At 41.9% G+C, this 20,236-nt stretch overlaps 1 protein-coding gene across 1 annotated transcript in view; it reads right to left on the reverse strand.

Moving 5' to 3' along the window:
* Nucleotides 1–20,236, reverse strand: part of TNFRSF21 (TNF receptor superfamily member 21) — a 66,373-nt gene that overhangs the window by 5,368 nt on the left and 40,769 nt on the right. Inside the window, exon 4 of the mRNA XM_082729732.1 lies at nucleotides 16,474–16,739. Coding sequence (XP_082585858.1) covers nucleotides 16,474–16,739 — 266 coding nt within the window. The remainder of the gene's footprint in view (nucleotides 1–16,473; nucleotides 16,740–20,236) is intronic.

The raw sequence follows: 20,236 nt of genomic DNA on the forward strand, positions 1-20,236 counted from the left end.
TTAACAATGAGTCGAGTGAATATGAAACTGCCCCTAAGAATGGTTTTAGTGTCATCACAGTGGGGTTATGAACCATAACCGAAGCCCAAGATCATGTGACAATCATCTTTCTAGAAAATCTATTCAGCTACTAAGTATAGGCATCCCCTGCTTTACCCAGGATACATAGCAGCCAGCTGCATTCCAGATTTCTCGAGTTATCTGCAGTTTTTTCTTATAGGAAAAGAAAACCTGGCTCATAGATACTTAACTTCTTTCCTCCCTTGACCTTACTATTTATAATATCCATCAAAATTGCATTGCAGCACAGCAACTCAAGCATTGTACGACCTCTGATAGCTCTGATCGGAAGTGAAGTCACCAGGACATGTGGAATGAATTAATTCTTTATTGATTCAGAAAGTTCACTGTTGAGTTCACAGCAAATAAAGAATACCTCTAATATGATTTAGATACTGAAAGACAAATATTCTAAACAAGAAAACCAGGAAAGGGTCTCATCCTCTTGCAAAAGCTATAAGCATGAACTTATCCAAACATTCACAAAATAGATTACAAGTGACTTAATTTATTCCTTATGCATCTTTGGGCCTTCCAAGTTCTCTACAGGGAAATATTAACTTTCATGATTATAAAAACAATACATGTTATTTTTAAAAGCAGTTACCACTGATAAGTATGTTTTCCGTTTGGTAACTTGAAAATGTTATGGCTGCCGTGGCTCCTATTTACACTGGTAGCCAAGGAACAGGAGAGTCTTAAGATCACCTACTTGGCTGAGTGCCTCTCTAGACTTTTCTGAAGAGTTCACAGGCCCAAAGGGGTAACACTGCCCCCCAACTTATTGCAGTGAGGTAGATATTAAGCCTTAAGAGAAAGGCCTCTCAGGAAACTTGACCAGTGGGGGCCATCTATCCACCAGATAATCAAAGTCCCTTTGCAGGAACTTAAAAAAGCCAATTCTTTTTGCCTTCCAGCCATGAGCTCATCATGCTCACTTGGAAGCCTCACTGGGGAAATGAGGTAGAGACACAAAGAAAGGGGAGGAGGCAGGGATAATGAGGGGAGAGCTCCCCAGGGAGCCAACACCAGACGGGTGGTTCTGTTGTGTGACCTTAAAGAGCATGTGATTTATTTTGGCCCAACGAGCCCCCAAAGGCCCTCCTGAGTACTCTCCATGCAAGTCCACTTAGTCCTTCCGGATACTAGTATCAGGTGATAGGGGAAGAGAGATAAATGGTTCACTTCAACTCCACCTTAAGTTCCTCTGTTGACCTGTTTTCCTTTCTGATTTCCAGAACCACTGAGCACATGGAACCAGCCAAATGGATGAGGTCAACAAGGTACTGATTGAAATTTGGGGGCTTGAACACCCCTGGGCTACGGAGGTTTGTAGCATTGTTTGTGAGAAAGGTGACTGAACTTGTATTTGGGCTACACTGGAATGAGCCATTTCCCGCTGTGTCCCTGCAACCCTGTGTTCCTACAGGTTCCAAAGCCAAGTGCCCACTCTGGTGCTTGGCTAAATTACAGCCTGAAACTGAAGCTCAAAAATAAGTCTTCTCTTTTAATATCAAACCAAAAAGCACTTTCCCGTTGACTGACCCTTCCTAAAAGGATACACTGTGGAAGGCTGAAGAGTTTTCTAGTCCTGGGGGATGGTCCAGTAATGGGTGGTAAAGGAACATCCTTGTAAACCTTGGTCATGGCAAAAGTGATTTATAAATTAAATGAGGTTCTAAGACTACCTTTCCTCCCTCCTGTGATCTAGCAGCTTTTCTAAGTATACACTTAGGGAAATCTCTTCCAGCATGCATTGGATGTTCTGCATAGCCAACTCCTAAACATCAAAGTCATTAATACCCTGGGATTTCACTGCAAGGGAAGAAAGGAAAAAGACTTCTAACTAGCTGTGTGGTTTTAGAAAAACCCTTCCCTCCTTAGACCCGTTTCCTCATTTCTGAACAAAAAAGATTAGACCAGGTCTTCTCTGTTCAACTTATGTTTCATTTATTGTCAGCCCTGCTATGTCATTTTCCCTGCGCCCAACCCACCCACCCCAATTCTCTCTCTCCTTCCAACTTACCCCCAACTGGTTCACTCAACTAAGGTTTACCACTGAGTTATTTTCAATTACTACCCAATTACAATCTCCCTGTGGTTGCACAATCTGTTTTCATAAAACTAATTAACAACTTTGATGCATCAATGACCCCCTGAAATGAAGCATTAATTACCCAGCCTAGATGCTCCTTGCCAGTCTGCTAAAGTGGTTCAACTTAACCCCTTGGCTCCTGGCACTACCCAGTTGGATTCCACAAGGCCCCCTCTCCCCACTCTATAGCCAGATGTACTTGATAGACTCAAGAAGAAGCTTCCTTACAAGCCAAAGCTTACCCTTTCCACTGAACTTTCCCTCCAGATCTCACCCAACATGTAAAAAGAAGGGAAAAATCCTATGCCATGCTTGTGAAATTTTCCATCACTTTAATAATAGTTTTTAAAAGCCCATTTGCTAAATTCAATGAAAACTAATTGCTATTCCATCTGAGCTGACCCTCTATGCTGCTCAGATCCAGTAGACAACGGAGACTTTAAGAAATAAACCATTACCAGTACTGTGCAAAATGATTCGTCATGAAATATAAGTAATCCATTTGCTGTGAAGGTATCTCTTCTGAGCTTCATCTGACAGATGAGAAAACTGAGCCTCTAAGAGGTTTGCATAACCTGCCCAAGGTCACAAAGTGAGGATTCAAGATCAGGCCTGTCTAGTTTCCAAGCGATCTTCTTTGCTGAGCTTTTGTCACTTCTCTGTCTGGACCCACTGGACATTTACAGGAAATGTCAAACCCCCGTAAACCCAACACAAGCAACCAAATGACCACAAGGAGCTGCTGTGGCTTCTGAGGGAAGGGGCAAAAGGCAGGGCCTCCATTCTGGCCCCGAGATAAAGATGAGAGATTCTGCAAATATCAGACACCTCAACTGCGGCCCAGTAACTTGGTTTTATATTTGAAAATATTCCAGATCCCAACAGACCAGCAACTGTTAAAAAAAAAAAAAAAAAAAAAAAAAAGACATTCAATTGCCACTGAAATTTCATCTCAAAGGAATTACAGTCACAAATAAATACATAACTAAAATTATTTAAGGATGATGATAGCATCTCAAGCTTGTTTCCCCTGTTCTCCCATATGGTCATGTAATGGAAATCAAATTAGATTTCATGACCTCCTATAGGTCTAGCAGATATATAAGAACAGCTCTTATATACCTTTTATCTCAGGATGAAAGCAAGGGCTATCTCCCCTGCCATGAGTACCTAGCTATCTGATCTATGTAGTTCCCACATTTAGAGAACAGGAATGTAGATAACAAGAAGAGCTTTGTTATCACAATCCATGTAATTTCAGGATTTCAGACATAAATGAGGGTTCAGATGATGACAGTTACCAACTGTCTCTCAAAAAATTACCTGAATCTATTCGGTTCCTAAGTTCAGATAGTGAATAATACCTGAGATATACAATGATTTCTCCCTTAAAAAAAAAAAAAAAGGAATAAAAAGGAAAAATGGGTAGGAGACAATGACTTTACTCTTCCAGTGTGAATTCTTACTAAATCCAACTCAGGGTAAGAGGTCTTGGCAAGAATAAGGCAAATTTTCAGAGTAAAAAAAATTTTTTGCAAACAAAAAGTGAAAAAAGAAGGACATGGAGAGATGCTGATTCCTTAGCCCTTAGAAGAAGTGATAGCAGTTTGAAGACATTTGGAGGGAAGTCTTAGAAATGGAAACATGAGCTAGAAATACACACGCATGTATATAGATAAAGCAAAGATGTTAACTGTGAATTAACTGTTAAATCTCGATGGTGTTAAGTTTAGGAGTGTTTACTATGTTTTCAACTTTTCTTTGTTTCATAAGCCTTATTTTTTAGTTTGGAAAATAATTTTACAAAAGGAAAATAATTTTAAAAAATAAATTTTACAAAATTTATTTTACAAAAAAAATAAATTTTACAAAACCCAAATTTTATTTGGGTTAAGAGCCAAATAACTATAAGACAAAAATTCCCCAAAATTCCTAGGCTTCTGATTCTTTAGTCTGTTGTCTTTCCATCTTTCTTCTCTTGCCCAGCCCCTGCTACAGGAAAGGGAGACAAGGAGGTGCTTCCATTGCATAAGCAGGGAATGGGCTAACATTTAAAACAAAATCGTCAGTTGCCAAGTGGCCATTACTGGCCTTATGTGCTCTCGCTCCCCCCAGGGCCCCTGGAGGTCATGGGATGCAAGCAAGAAGAGGAGTGCAGTGCCAAGAAGCCCTGCTCAGCTTCCCTGGGAAGCCCTGTGTCAGACCACGGCCATAGTGGAGCTGAATGGACACTGAGTCTCCCAGAGCTGGAAGCCCCAGCGGAGCCTGCAGAAAGAAGGAACTCGCCCTTGGGAGGCTCGGAGGATTAAATTGGCCAAAAAATGGCAAAGCCACTGGGAAATTATTTTAAAAGACACCTCACACACACCCCCTAGATCTATCCAAGCATAGCATAATGAAAGTATTTTGTATCAGTTGCCACCTCACTTAAGGCTATTTTTAAATTTTATCTCAGGTTAGCTGGCCAGAGTGTGTTTCTCCCTTAACTACCCCAAGCCCAAGACAAGGTAGTTGCTAGTCTTGAGTGTACATGTCATCTATCCATTCTGTTCATTCCTAAGAGTTAACTTCAAAACTTACATCCACCCATATTTAAGTGGAGTGGCTAATCGTTGCCCTAAACAAGGGATCCGTTCCTCTCCTGGATGCAGAGGGGGAAAAGCCACAGGAAGCCACAAGTAGTGCTGTCTGAAGCTGCCAGAGCTGGTAAGAACCAGCTGGCTCCGGAGGGAGAAGGGAGGGAGGGTGAGCCCCGCCCAGCTGCTGGCGCATGTGTCTGCAAGCTGTCCAGGCTGCTGACATCAACAGTAATGTTGCAGCCCTGAGCTGACTCACTGACTAGCTTTCTTGAAAAAGGATGTGATGATAGAGTAAGTGGGCTCTCTTGGTTCAGAGCTGGAGCTGACTCTCATTCAAACATACTGCTGAGCCTTACAAGAGCTCAGTCCCGTGGACACATGAGGAGATCATGCTGCTAGAAATGACGTGGGCTTCCCTAAATTTCACTCGCTGAGAACCCATTAGGAAGCCTTTCCCACAAAACAGCCTTTGAACAATTCTAACCATGAAAAGAAGTTGCCTGAATCTTACAAGCTTGCCTTAAGGCTCTGTGGAAGATAGAAAGTAACTTCATAATAGGAGACCTATGCCCTTAAGGTAAGAAGGTTCACGCTTATCTCAGTGACTCAAAGTGTTTCTGAACTTGCTCAATTTGATTAAATTAGTATTATTTAATAAGATCATTAGTTGGATGCATGCCATTAGAATCAGAATATACCCGGTATATAATTCCACCAGTAAGAAAGGGCTACCATGAAAAATACTTCTCCCTCAGCTACTCAGTTCCCCTGCCAGTGGTGACTCTTACAATTCCTCGCGTCTTCCTCCACAGTCGATACACCAATAAATAAATAGGTAATATGTATTCTCCACCCAGTCCCAGCTCTTCTGCACTTATCACATTTTGTTTACTTTCACTTTTTATTTTAACACAATATGGCAGCCGAGCACACCCAATGTTGTGCACTCTGCCTTTTTATCATTTAAAAACAGTTCTCGAGGTTAGCACATAAATGGCTGACTGACTCCTTTCGACAAGTGCAGACTGTTCCACTGTGTGGATGTTCCACAACTTACATGACCTGTTCTCTGTTGAAGGGCATTTATGCTGTTTCTACTCTTTTATTACAAAGGATTCTACGAGGAATACTGGGGCTTGCAATCTTCTACACACATGGCAGAGGTAGGCGGGACAATAGGTAGGACAGATTCCTGGGAGTGCAAGGTTAGTAGTCAGCGGCCATATACTTTGGGAGAAAATACCAACTGGCTCTCCAGAAAGGCTGGGCTGAAGTGTACACACATCAGGACGAACACTGGGCTTCTTTTCCTATACCCTCACAACACAAAAATGGTGTCATACCTTTCCCTCCTTACCACCTCAGAGCTTAAAACCGTATCTCAGTATAGGTTCCTGTTTTAATTCTTCCCTATTCTGAACAAGGCTAAAAGACCCACCATAAAGAATCTTCAGTATTTCCTTTTCTGTGAACTCTCTTGTTCACAGACTGCCCATTTTTCTTTTGGGCCATCGATCTCTTAATTCATTTGTAAAATCTCTTCATTTTTTTTAAAAGCCTATTAACCCTATCTTGCAAAAGACTTCTTCCAGTCATTATTCTGTCTTTCGATTTTGCCTATGATGGTTTCTGGTTAGTACATGTATTGTTAAGAAGTTGATTCTTTCTTATATGACTTTAGTGTTTTCTATCATTGTCAGAAGAGACTTACCTCCTGTTCTGAGAATAAAAACAAAGAAGAATTTCCCCATGTTTTTTTCTAGTTCTTTTTTGGTGACAAGTCATCTCAATGGTTGGTCATTCCAACTGTCCCCCGACAAAACCCAATTATGAATAAATCAAAGTTTCTCTGTGGAAAAAAAAAAATCTTATGGGAAAATCAGGAGTCACAGATGACGCTCCCAAAGAATATGAGGGATATGTACTTAAAATGTTGACATCAACTGGTGTATCATAAAACCTGCTGTTGACCATGATGTGATTTCTCATTATCAATTGTATGTTATAAGCACATGAGTTATGACAGATCAAGAGACAACCTCGTAAACAAAGGATGGAGAAGCTAGGCCCAAACTGGAAGCTATGAAGCTTTATCCAGATACGAGTTTTGGCTTCAAAAATAAATAAAAATATGATATCCAGTACTGGTAGTCAATGGAGAAAATAAGCTTATTTTCACAAATATTGATTCTGATTTCCTCTCAATGGATTCTTTGAGAAAACCAGCAAGGGTGTGGATTAAGGGGTTGCAGGTGGCATCGACTAATAAATTTGGCCTTTTCTGAACATGGAGACACTGTGTCTCAGGAAAAAAATAAAAGCCCACTTCAAGTTCACAGAATGTCCTCTACATTGTGGCTCACACACCCATCCCTCCTATAAAACTCTCAGCATCTTCAGGGAGGATTCCCTGTTTTTGTGTTTTGTTTTGTGTGTGTTTGGTATGGATGTGTTTTCATCTAGTATCTCCAGTGTCTGGTACAGGGGCTCGAAACATATTGGGTGTTCCATCAGTGTTTACTAAATGTGTTGCTTATGTTAATCCCATCTTATCCTTAAAAAGACAATTTTAAAAAGGAAAAAAAAAAGCTTGTGTGAATACATGTTAGGAAATAGAGTGTATCGCTCTCAAGACCCCAAGAATCTGCTTCTAGACAGACTTCTCCTTAGAAACTATACACTTAACCTCAACTACATCATATTTGATCAATTCTATGATGTAAATTTTTTCACATTTTAACACCTCTCAAATAGGGATCTATCTTACAACTATAAATGGTAATGTTTTACTAGCTTCCTTAGTGTTATGTAGAGTGGTGCCTCAAAACACTGAACATGGCCTTCAACAGAATACAGAAATATGTCTGAATTCCAATGCTGACCAAAACCCCTCCGGACTGTGAAAGCTTGCTAGGTAATCACAGGTGTCAAGCACCCGAACGGTGTTTAGGACACAGCACGTACTCAGCAAATGTTGGTTCCCTTTCTTCTTAATGTGCAGAGGGGTACCATTTGCTCTTGAGTCAAAAAAGGAGAACACAGAATTCAAATTTCAATACAGAAGACAGCAGCAAACGTGTACTGAGCCCCTGCTCAATGTCAAGTGCAGGAGGAGGCTTTTATCCTCATGATCTCCAGTATCTATGCTCTGTCTCTAATCCTTCCCAGATGCGTACAGGCCAGCTGTGAATTTAAGAAGTCGAAAGTCAAATTTTTGGATCCACCAGTCTCTTCTATTAGTTCTTAGAGATTCAAAGTTCAAACTCCAGCCTTTCGAGTGAGACACTGCACCTTTATTCCTGTACTTTTCATATTGCACAACAGTGAAAGCTTTCTGAAAAGCTTGCAAGTGAGCAAAACACAACAAGGTTCTCAATAAAACAAGTGTTCTTTGCAGAGTCCAAGGCTTCTTCTGGGGGCAGAACCTCCTTTCCCTGAGATGGGAAAATCTCAGGGATGAGGACCAAAACCTGATCTCGAAAGAATCTACAGTCAGGTTTTTTTCTTTAAAAAATGACTTTCACTTGGACAAACACATGTCTCCTCTTGTTTTCTCTGTGTTTGCTAGTGGGTCAGTACCCCTGCCTCCCACTACCACCTGATAATTTCCTGTGTACCCTTCTGTTCTAACACCTGCTGATCACACTGAATTGTCATTATTTGCCCAAGAGTCCTCATCTCGGTGACTGAGCTACTGAAAGCCCCAGAGATCATCTTCCTTCTTTACATAGTACCAGACACACAGGTGGTGCTCACAAAAGACTGTAAAGATTGTTGACAAATTGAATGAAACCTTGGAATATGATAATAAGGAGAATGGCCTGAAATGACATCAAACACCTAAAGGCTTCATCACAGATCTCACTTCTGTGTACTGATGACCACCCTCCACACAAGCACCGCTGAATGGACCTGGGCCTGTCCTGTGGCAGCAATCCCTTTATAGAGTCCCCTTCTCACCACACCAGGGGTTCCCCAGAGCCCACAGTCAGGCCCTGCAAAGGAAATAATTTGACCTCAAATGACCCTCAGTGCTGTGGGCACAGCACAAGATCCAGGCGAGTTCAGCTCACAACTTAGGGCCTGGGGATAATAATCCCCATTTCCTCAGAGATGACCAACGGGCAAATTAAAGACAAAGACAAATTTGAATAGCCAAAAAGTCAGCAGTTAAACGTACAGCTGCTATTTGCCTCAACTCGCGCTCACTGTATTAAATTTCTGAAAATAGCTGGTCTCAGTCAGACCGTAGATAAGGACAGCTGCATCCTGCAGCTGGTAAACAACAGAAAAATCAGCAGCCGTAGTTCCCTCTGCGCTTCTAGAAGCCGCGGTGCTGTCCTTGCCAAAACAGAATGCCCGGTGCTCTGGGCCCTGTCAAGATTCTCCCAGTTGATTTTACAGAGCAAAAGCCAACCAGTCTCCAAACACCGGCTACTCTACTCGGGGGGCAGGGGGGAGACTCAGTCTCTGGAACATAGGTCTCCTGCGTGGTTTCTGGGAGGGTTCAAGAATCTCTAACAAAGGATCATTCCACTACAGAACAGCCCACAACAACCACCTTGGCTCCAGGCCCACTAGTTAAATTATGGTGGAGTTTTACTCTCTCTAATCTTATGAAAGGAGGGAAGAAGAAGGGAAAAGATGCCCAACTCTCCTGCCTGATGAGCCCCAATTCTTTTTTAGGGTTACTTTGTTTGTTTGTTTATTTATTTATGGGGGTGGGGAGGGGCAGAGGTAGAGAGAATTTCAAGCACATGTGTGGCTCAGTCTCACGACCCTGAGACCTGGACCTGAGCTGAAACCAAGAGTCCAGACGCTTAACCAACTGAGCCACCCAGGCACCCCCAACCAGCACCAATTCTTTACATTTGTGAATCTATGGTCAGAGCAGACAGCTGGAGTAACACTTGATGTTATTTTAAATCACTGTTTGTTTTTAAGATGATCATTTTTTAATGTAGATAAAATTCCTTTTTCCATCCCTTATCAAAATGAGACAATGGAGGAATACTGAAATTCAGATCACAGTTACTGCTGGAGCTAGCCATAAACATCACTTTACTACCTTGCTTTCTTATATCCCACAGTTTAACAAAACCGTATCTCATTTAATTCAGATTACCACTTGATTTCCCATGTTAAATGGAAATATCTGAATCCAAGAAATCATTTACCCAAGGTTTCCTATAGAGAAAAAAAAAACAAAAAAAAAAAACAAGCCCACCCCCTCAAAGCACCTGAAAAAAAGAAAAGAAAAAGGTTGCACTGGTTAAGCTTATTTGAATACACCCAGTCCAAGAAAGAAAAGAAAGTAGAGGGAAAGGGAAGGGGGGAGGTAGGGAGGGAGGAGGGGATGAGAGGTGAGGCAAGAGTAAACCTAGAAATTAAGTGTCTCAATTTTGTTGCCCTTTTTCTGACAGCCAGTGAGAAAGCAGACCATTATCTTCACACATACCATCACCTTTGTTTCTTCCCAATGAAAACATTCCCAGCCTGGGAACATTTGCTCAGGCAATAAGAAATAAATATTTGCCATTAGCTGGAATTTCCAGTTCTTGGGCACTGGACCCAGATGGCAACCCCAATGTCCCGCCGTGCCCTGTAAGCAGTGTTGCATGGAGGTACCTCCCCACCAGTCAGTAACGAACCCCTCGGTGTTCAGGATTTAAAGAGCCCATTATGTGTATGCTTTGGGGCTACTCAGAAGCATTCGTCCACCTCTCTTGCCTCTAGAGCCAGGAAATAATTCCAACTATGAATAAACATTCACCAGGTACTTACTGCGGGGCACACTCAACTAATTCGCACAACAGCTCATAGGACAGGCACTCGTCGTGTTGGCATTTCCTCAGGAGCAAACTGAGGCTGAGAGGCCAGGTAACTTACCAGAATGTTTCCCAAGTGATACGTTGCCAGGGCAGGAATTTAACCTGGCACACAACCCCACACTCATGTTCCCACGTGGAGTCATAATGGCCGATTCGCTCTACATCCAGCACTTTCCCTCATCCCACCCTTGTGGATTTATTCCCTTAAACTATGCAAGTAGATATGTTTCTTCCATTCAACCAGCTTCCTTGACAGCAGTGACCCTGTCTTATACTCATCTTCGAGTTGCCCAAAGTGTCTGGTATAATACTATACACCTAATTTGTTATGTAATATGGATATGAGCAGAAAGTCACGTCATCCTCTTTGCTGTCTAGCAGGGGAAGCTTAAATCCAGATATGAAAGCAACGAAAGGAAATAGGTCAAACTCAATTCTCTTCTCCAGCTATCCTTCAAAAACAAAGGAAAGGGGCACCTGAGTGGCTTAGTGATTGAGTGTCTGCCTTCAGGTCAGGTCATGATCTCTGGGGTCCTTGGATGGAGTCCTGCATCAGGCTCCCTTCTCAGCAGGGAGCCTGCTTCTCCCTCTCCCTCTCCCTCTGCCCCTCCCCCTACTAATGCTCTCTCTCAGAACTCTCTTTCTGTCAAATAAGTAAATAAAATCTTTAAAAAGGGGGGGGGGGTGGATAACACAATTTATTTATTTAGTTGGCATTTTCCAGACATAGAAAAACAGAATTTATTGCTGGAAACCTGCCCTAAACATTCTTGAGACCAAAGAAAAATGACCTCACATAGAATTTGAAGCTGTAGAAAGGAATGAAGAATGACAGAAAAGATCAATACGCAGGTAAATCCACATGAATCCCGACTGTGTACAATCATAATAATTATGCCTTTTGGGAGCTAAGAAATGCGTGGTGTTAAAATTCATGACAATAAAAAATGTAATGCAAGAGAAGGATAAATAGAATTAAAGTCTCCTAAGGCCGTTGTGCTGTTTGGATATAGTAAGAAGTACACACTGAGGAAACATCTCCCATAATTTAAGTGTGCAAGTTGTCATCTATGTAGGAACCATTAAAAGTAAAGTAAAACATTTATAACTAACAAGCTGAAAGAGGAGGAAAAGTAGAATAATAAAAAAATACTTGATTAATCCAAAAGATGGCAAGAAAGAAGAGGGGAAAAAAAAGGGACAGGACAAATTGAAAAAAAAAAAATCAGCTAGTAGATTTAAACCCAAATATATGAGGAATTACATAAGAAATGTAACCACACTCAAATTTTCTAATTAAATGACAAACACTGTCAGACTAGATTTTTTTGAAACCTTAAATATATGCTATTTACAAGTCTTTCTTTAAATAAAGCCTCAGGGGAAAAAAAAATCAAAGTAAAAAGATGGAAATAAAGAGAGAGCATACAATTTGGAAAGCTGTATTAGGGTTTTTAAATAGCTTTGGCAAAGTCCCAGTAACTTCCAACTATTGTCCCACTGCTTTGCGGCTTCTACCAAATGCTGATGCCCTGGATGGGAAGAACGTGTATGATTTTGGAAGGCTTCAGAGGCAGACCTCGAAAAATACAACTCAAACCTCTGATAAAGAAAGAGTAGGGCAGGTGAATGGATAAGTAAGTAAGTGCAAGAAGCCAATCTGAAAAGGCTACAGGCTGCGTATTCCCACCATATGACATTCTGGAAAAGGCAAAACCATGGAGACAGTAAAAAGATTTGTCGGGGGTGGGGTAGGAGGGAAAGATAAATAGGCAGAGCACAGAGGATTTTTAGGGCAGTCTCAATATTCTGTATGAGAGTTTAATGATAGATATATGTCATTATACATTTGTCCAAACCTATAGAATACACAACTTACCGAGCTCTACGGTATGGACTTGGGGTGATTATTATATGTCAATGTAGGTTCATCCTTGGTTAAAAAAAAAAAAAAAAAGCACCATTCTGGTAAATGATATTGACAGTGGGAGAGGCTATGCATATGTTGGAGAAGAAGGTATATGGGAAATCTCTATACCTCCCTCTCAATTTTGCTTTAAACCTAAAACTGTTCTTGAAACTTCATTTTTTAAAAAAAGGACTCAACAGTACACCCAAAAGTGAGTATTCCTATATAATATTTTTAGTACATAAAGAAATTTTTTTTAAAAAAGAAAAAGTCAGACTCTGGATGTGTTTAATTAAAAAATGGCTAATAGGCCACCGTGGTTAATGATAGACCAGCTGTTCCTGACAGAGGTAGCTCAAAGGTACCACCAGGCTAATCCTTTGAGTGGAACAGAACGTGGGTGCTCTCTAGTTCATGAATAGAAAACAACATTAACCATTTTCAAACATACACACACAGTCATTTTTACACATTAAGTTTCCATTAACTCCTAGGGCCAAGTCTCAAGTCCCCAGCAGTACCACAATACACAAAGAATACAAATCCATCATAAAGTAAGAAGAATAAGTCTTGATTATGTCCCCCTCATTGTGTGTCTTGTTTGACTGAACTAATCTCAGAGATAACCTGCAGACAATTACATACTGGGCGACTAATAAGAGCTGGAAGCCAGAAATCCAAGCTCATTGGCTATTCCAGTTAGAGTCAAGAGCTGGGTCCACAGTGTTGCTAGACAAGGATGGGAATTATTAAAACACGGACCGAGAAACTTCATATTGGCTTCTTAGCCTTCGTCATCACACACAGGCTACACTAGTACTACAGAGAAAGCTGTAGGATGCATTGATGACACTCTCCCTTGAAAAATAAATAACAAAATAGATATTAGAATCTTGTTGGATATAGATGAGATAAGAGGAAAGAACTGAAAGGTGCAAGAGTTTGGCACTTGGGGACTATGTATTTTGTTTTGCATCTCCTTCACCGACTCCATGATTTTTGTTATGAATCAGTCTCTCTCTCTTTTTTTTTTTTTTAAGATTTTTATTTATCTGACAGAGAGAGATCACAAGTAGGCAGAGAGGCAGGCAGAGAGAGAGGGGAAAAACAGGCACCCCACTGAGCAGAGAGCCTGACGCAGGGCTCTATCCCAGGACCCTGAGATCATGACCTGAGCTGAAGGCAGAGGCTTAACCCACTGAGCCACCCAGGCGCCCCTGAATCAGTCTCTTGATCAGTCTCCTCTGCAGAGACTTTGGGCCCACCTTTCCCAGCACCTATAACACTGCCTGGAATAAAGCAGGTGCTCAGTAGACATTCACGGACCACAACAGAATCATCAGTAAAACATACAAGTCATGTGCTACAGTCAATATCCTACCATCATCACCACCCCCTCCAAACAAGAAGTAACCCCGAAGACGAGAACCAGACTCTAAATACTGAGTGTACAACCGAAAAATGAGACAGACTTGCAGAATACAAAAAAGAAGTAAATCTTAGCAATTTTGGGGGGTGGGGGACCAGATCTGACCCAACATCACAAACTTCAGTTAATCCTAACAAAGAAGAATGGACTGGCACACAAACCGCTGTCTGCTCTCCCGAAACCGCAGTGAGGAGGGCCTCGCTCTCTCAATTTAGCACAAACAAAGCCCTACCTATCCTTTTTTCGAGTGCCCCTTCAGCTCAGTCATCTGAAGAAATACTTTAAATCACAAAAGTAATGTGTTTTCATTGCAGAAAATAATAAAAAAGAAAAATCCCTTCTAATCGTACCACCTGGATTTAGTACTAGAACATGGACATTTATGCTTTTTCCTTTCCCTAATGCTTTTGTTTTCCCATGGTTAGATTTATACTGAGAAACCTCCTTTTCCCTTAAAAATTATGATCATCTTTCCACTTTAATTTTTTTTAATCTTTTTTTTTTTTAAGATTTTATTTATTTATTTGATAGAGATCTCAAGTAGGTGGAGAGGCAGGCAGAGAGAGAGGAGGAAGCAGGCTCCCTGCTGAGCAGAGAGCCCTATGCGGGGCTCCATCCCAGGACCCTGGGATCATACCTGAGCCAAAGGCAGAGGCTTTAACCCACTGAACCACCAAGGCACCCCTCATCTTTCCACTTTATCAAGTATGCCATGTTAACGAAATCCTAACACTGCATCAACCACATTCTCCCTTTCTTGTAAGTATTGTCGAAAAGACGGTACGACTTATTCTCCAGGATCTCCATCCTTCTTCAGGTCTGCTGCTCATCCTACCAGCTCCTTCCTTAAAAGTCAGCATTCCAAGGAAGCCCATTCACGTGTGAGCCATATTCTGATACCGTCCTCAGGAAGTCACAAAACACCGGTGTGCGCCTTTGCATGTTTACCACCCATCTATTCATAAATATTTTTTTTCTGAAATTTCATATCTCAAAGAAGTTAAAAATAGGCCAGGAGTTCAAAGACTACTTTCGGCGTCAATTAGCCCCTATAAATGTTATCCAGTCACTTAAATTAAAGATCCTCCTGATGAATGTTTACTCCCATAATGAAGAAAGACTACAATGCTGGTATAAAAAAATAGAAGCACTTGGACATCTCAAGTATATAAAATTGAGTCCCTTGATATACAAAATTTGGTACATAATGGTCGTGAATTAGAGTTGATGGGGGAACCTCTCTCTCCAGCTCTTTAGGTAATGAATTTAGACCCCTGAAAAATAACAGCGACAGAATGGCCTTTTAAATTTTAAGTGGGGTTTTATCAGGTCTCGGTGGCAACATTTCCTTTACTTTGGGAATTTATTTGGAAACTTTAATTGAAGTTTGTGAGACCTAGAAGTCCATACCCAAACTTGTACTTAATGGATGGCCTTTCAGGGATGCATACCAGGTTAAGGAAAGGCTAAGAAAAACCAGTTATGTTGTGATCATAACTACCATTTAAAAAACACCTTCAGTGCATCAGGCATCCCACGTAACCTAATCTTAATTAGCCCATAAGGTTGGCTTACACATGAGAAAACGGAAGCAAAGAAAGTTAAGTAACTTGCCCTTGGTAAACTAGCTCATCAGTGTCAGAGCCAGGATTCAAATCCAGTTCTGTCAGGTTCCAAAACCAAAGCTAAGTGACCATTTACTTAAGTTACCCCTATTAGTAAATCCCCCTCCTGGGGCCCGTCACTTCCCATGTGATGTGCAGAATGAACAAGCCTAAGAAGGACCGATCAATCCTGTTACCCTCTGCTGTCAGCACCACCAGCATCCTCAGAAGGTAAGACTGAGTATCCCTAAATGACATCACAAGAAGTATCCTGGGGGCATTGGCCGGGGAGCAGGGGAGGGGGTGAGAATAGGAAAAAAGATAAAAATAAAAATCTTCCTTCTTAGATGTGTTCCAAGATGTGTTACGCAAAATGAGACTGTACATGAGATAACAAGATGCAGATCTGGCCATACAGTCTGATGCTTGAACGTACCCCAAACACGGTGATTCTCAACTTTACACATCAGCATTATTTCGGGAACTTTTTCAAATGGTGATTTGTGGTCCTTCCCCTAGAGATTCTGATCTGACTAGTCTACAGTAGGGACCAAGTATCAGAATTTTCTTTTAAAGATTCTAGAGGGGGGCGCCTGGCTGACTCAGCCAGTTAAGTGTCTACCTTCTGCTCAGGTCATGATCCCAGGGGAACTGGGATGGAACCCCACATCAGGAGAGTCTGCATCTCCCTCTCTCTCTCTGCCCCTCCCATCAACTATGCACCCTCTCTCTCTCTCTCTTTTTCTCTCTCTCACTCCCTCAAATAAATAAGTAAAATCTTTAAACAAATCCCAGTTTAAAAAAAATAAATAAAGTTCCTAGATGATTGTAATGGACAACCACTGAGAACCACAGCCCTCGAAGAGAAATGTATGTGAACCAAAAGACCTGATACCTGTATTTTTCCTTATTATGTATCAAGGAGTGAAAGGTTAGTTGGAAAGACCAACAACCCAGGTACAATACCTGGGCGGTATCTTCCATCAGTCCCCGAATCTTCTCCACCACGTCGTTACGCCGGTGCTGGCGTAGGGCGCTGATGAGCTGGGCAAGGCTGGCCTCGGGCCCCCGAATGGTCCAGTGCTGTAGGGCGGCATAGGCCCGCTCATGGTCAGCTGTGTACCCGTTGGAGAAAGCAGCCACTTCTCTCTCACTGGCATTGCACAGAAACTGGTAGATGTCCTTCCACTGGCTTCCGACCTGGGCTGCGACGAGTTTCAGGATGTCAATCCCTAAACCAGAAAGAAAATAAAATTCAAGACAAATCCAGGCACGGGAGGGAAGGTCATTATATATAAAGCTATTCTGTTCTAATGGACTCAAAAAAGAAGCACGTTCTCCCATTGTTATTGGTCAAAGGGAACGGACTGCCTTCTCTAAGCACTCAGCATCCGAAGCCCCTCCTGGGAACTAACTGGGTTCCCTGCTGCAAAGTTCACTTCCTGAATGCAGAGTGAGAAGAAGGACTAATCCTGGAAAGACAATATACAGCCCCCGAAAAAGCTGCTTGGAAAGCCAAACCCGAACGAAATAATCAGTGATTCCTTTGTTACTGCTAAAAACAAGAGTAACCCCATAGAGGCCCCCAGACCAAAAAAGTGGTGCCTTCATGAAATTAAGGAAAAAGTAAACCACAAGTTAAAACGGACATGAAGTTGATCCAACATTGTCTAGTTACGTAAAGGGTCTTCAGATTCTAGCAATAACGTCCCTTATGTCAACCGACAGTAACCAGCCATTCCAGCCCGAGGGAGGCACTCCTGCAGGACTTCGGGCTCCTGGTGCTCCAATCCTATGCTCAACAAGCAACTTTCTGATCTATTATTCAGTCTCATAAGCTGACCTGTACAGTTATAATGGAGACAGTAACCCAAATGACAGTATAGTAACAATCATGAGAGTCTCCCGGGTTTTATGTTAAGGCATTGGCTCTTGGAACATCTTTATTAACGTTCCAAGTGCACAGATAAGACACAACACCTAGAAAACTAGTGATTTGCCCAATATCACAAAGGGAGCTGGGTGGAAATGCAACCCAACCCACTGGGCAGTGTACTGTCATTCTGCCATCGAGAGCTGATTTTCTAGATATTTTCACCAACAACTTTTGGGAGTTCTTGTAACTGTCACTTGTAAACTGGGTCAGTGTGGGTCTGCAGTACTCAGATCTGAGGAGTGCAGTGTGCAATGCCAAATCCAATCCCGAAGCTGCAAGCTCAACAGGAACCCTTGGCACCGACCCTCTGTGAGGTACGGCTTTCCCTGAGCGGCACGCTGTGGTGTCCTCCTCTTCACAGCACCTTCTCTGGGCATTGGACACTGGCTTTGCCCAAACTGATACATGCGGTCATAGAGAACCTCACGGCATGGGATCTGGCAGGTTTTTTTTTTTTTTTTAAGATTTTATTTATTTTTTTACAGACAGAGATCACAAGTGGGCAGAGAGACAGGCAGAGAGAGAAGAAGGGAAACAGGCTCCCAGCCAAGCAGAGAGCCCGATGCAGGACTCGATCCCAGGACCCTGGGATCATGACCTGAGCCTAAGGCAGAGGCCCCAACCCACTGAGCCACCCAGGTGCCCCGGGATCTGGCAGTTTACCACATGACGGGGTGGGGGGCGTGGTGAGTCCTCTCAGCCAATACCACGTCTTTTAATGAAGCCATACCCACATGCCCAGACACCAGAGTTATAATAGTTAACAATGTCTTTAAAACACTAACAATTAAAAAAAAAAAAAGAGTCAAGTTTCCAAGTGAAGTGGGGGAGTGGGGGAGAAAAGAGGATAAAGAAAAGCTTTCTATTATAGAGAACTAAATTTTTCAATTAACTAGAGGGGAGCCAGGGGAGAACAATCTTTTTTTTGCTCCCATCAGTTGTTGGTGAAAATATCTAGAAAATCAGCTCTCGATTTTTGCCTAAGAAAAGAGCAAGGCTAATTTCAGAAGTTTCTTTGGAAATGGAGGACCTGGTGTTTCCTCAACATAAATCCTCACTCTGTGATGCCAACCTGTAAAGGTGGATGACCTCCAAGATGGTATACACATCCTAAACCAACTACCCACAAATGGCTTTCAAAAACTAAGTTCCTAGCAGAAGGCTGCTTCCTTGTCAACTCTAAGAGTAGAATGCCACAGAGGGAAGCACTGGTACACTTTTCACATGATTTTCTCTGGCAGTATTAAATACACTTGAACTAGCTGCTTTTCAATTTTCAGGGCAATGTCTGGCCAGATACAGAGCTTTTGATTTCAAGTTAACAGGCTCCTCTTAAAAAAAAAAAAAAAATGCCATGTCCTACTTGAAACCCTGCAGGTAACGTTAAGGAGCAAACTAGCAATTTGTGACTGATGTGGTAGGTTCTTCCAAATACCGAAAGGCATGTTAGTCCCTGAATCTTAATTTGGGTTAACTTGACGAAGGCCCACAGTGCCTTACATGAAAACATGACTGCATTTTCTTGTACATGGGACCTTTGCTTAAATCTTCATAATGCCAGTGACAGTGTGGCTTTGGGCAAACCACTAACTGTCATGTCCATTTCCTCATGTGTACAATGGACATACTCACTACAGTCCCTGGGGATGAGCTGATTAACATTTTCTATAGACTTGATTTATTTTTAGAAGTACCCCATCATTATAAATGTTCCATATACTGAACACTAAAACTTAAGACTAAATGCATTTCTGAGGCAAATACCCAGCCTTTATAGAGTAATTACAGAGTTTAAAAGGCTCAAACATAACAACAGTTCCCTCTTCCAAAACCCAGTATTTATACTTTCTTTTCAGCCACAAAATAAAGAAAAAAGAGGAAAAAAGAAAAACACGAAGAATGGATACAATGAGATCTTCCATCAACCAACACTGACTGGAAGCTAAATATAAGGCCCACAAATCAGGTCTCATCTTATTTTTTTACTATGAAAACACGGGAGTCAATGTGCAGAAACTGCCCCCGGGGCCGGCAGTGTTGTTCTCCACACCCCCTCTCATGGCACAGTTGATAAATCCAAAGGTGGCAGAGAGAACGGCTAGAGACAGCAGCCTTCCGGCATGGCTCAGGGTCCCAACAACGCAGCAGGGGAGGAGCCCCTGAGTGTGCTGTTCCTTGTCCCCACCCACCAAAGGGGAATGAAAAGCTTGCAAGGTATTTCAAGAATATTTGTTGAGCAGTCACTGCAGGTTACTGGGTTTGCTGGACTAATAACCTTTACAAAATTCTAATACAGAAATAATTTATCCCCAAGAAAATCAAGTAATGCCAATGAAACAAAATTTGTTGGGCTCTGAAAGTGTTCTTTGTTCAGAAAAAAAGTTTTAGGCAAAACTAAAGAATACAACTACAGAGAAAAGCAGGAAGATAATTAAACCAAATTAACATAGTAACCTGGGGGCTGGGGGCGGGAGGCGGAGGTTACTGGGTAAAGAAACAGAAGGGACTTCAAAGGGGGTCACAAGGTTCTATTTGCTAAACTGGATGCTGGGGAAATGGGTCTTCCTTTTATCTTATTACTTTATGATTGGTTCAAGGTCAGCTAGCTAGTTAATGGTACCTCTGTTGGTGGTACATGTAGTGTAGTGAGGAGCTTTATTACGCTGGAATTATAAACGCACTTGGGGTTGGATATGGTGTGTATGCTGCTTCCTCCTGGCCTGTTATTACTGACCAAGCAGATGTTGGGAAAGTTTTCTCTGGGGCTAAAAAGTTTATTTCTTTTCTTTAAAA

Source organism: Mustela nivalis (genome assembly GCF_964662115.1).
Source record: "Mustela nivalis genome assembly, chromosome: 5".
Lineage (NCBI taxonomy): Eukaryota > Metazoa > Chordata > Mammalia > Carnivora > Mustelidae > Mustela > Mustela nivalis.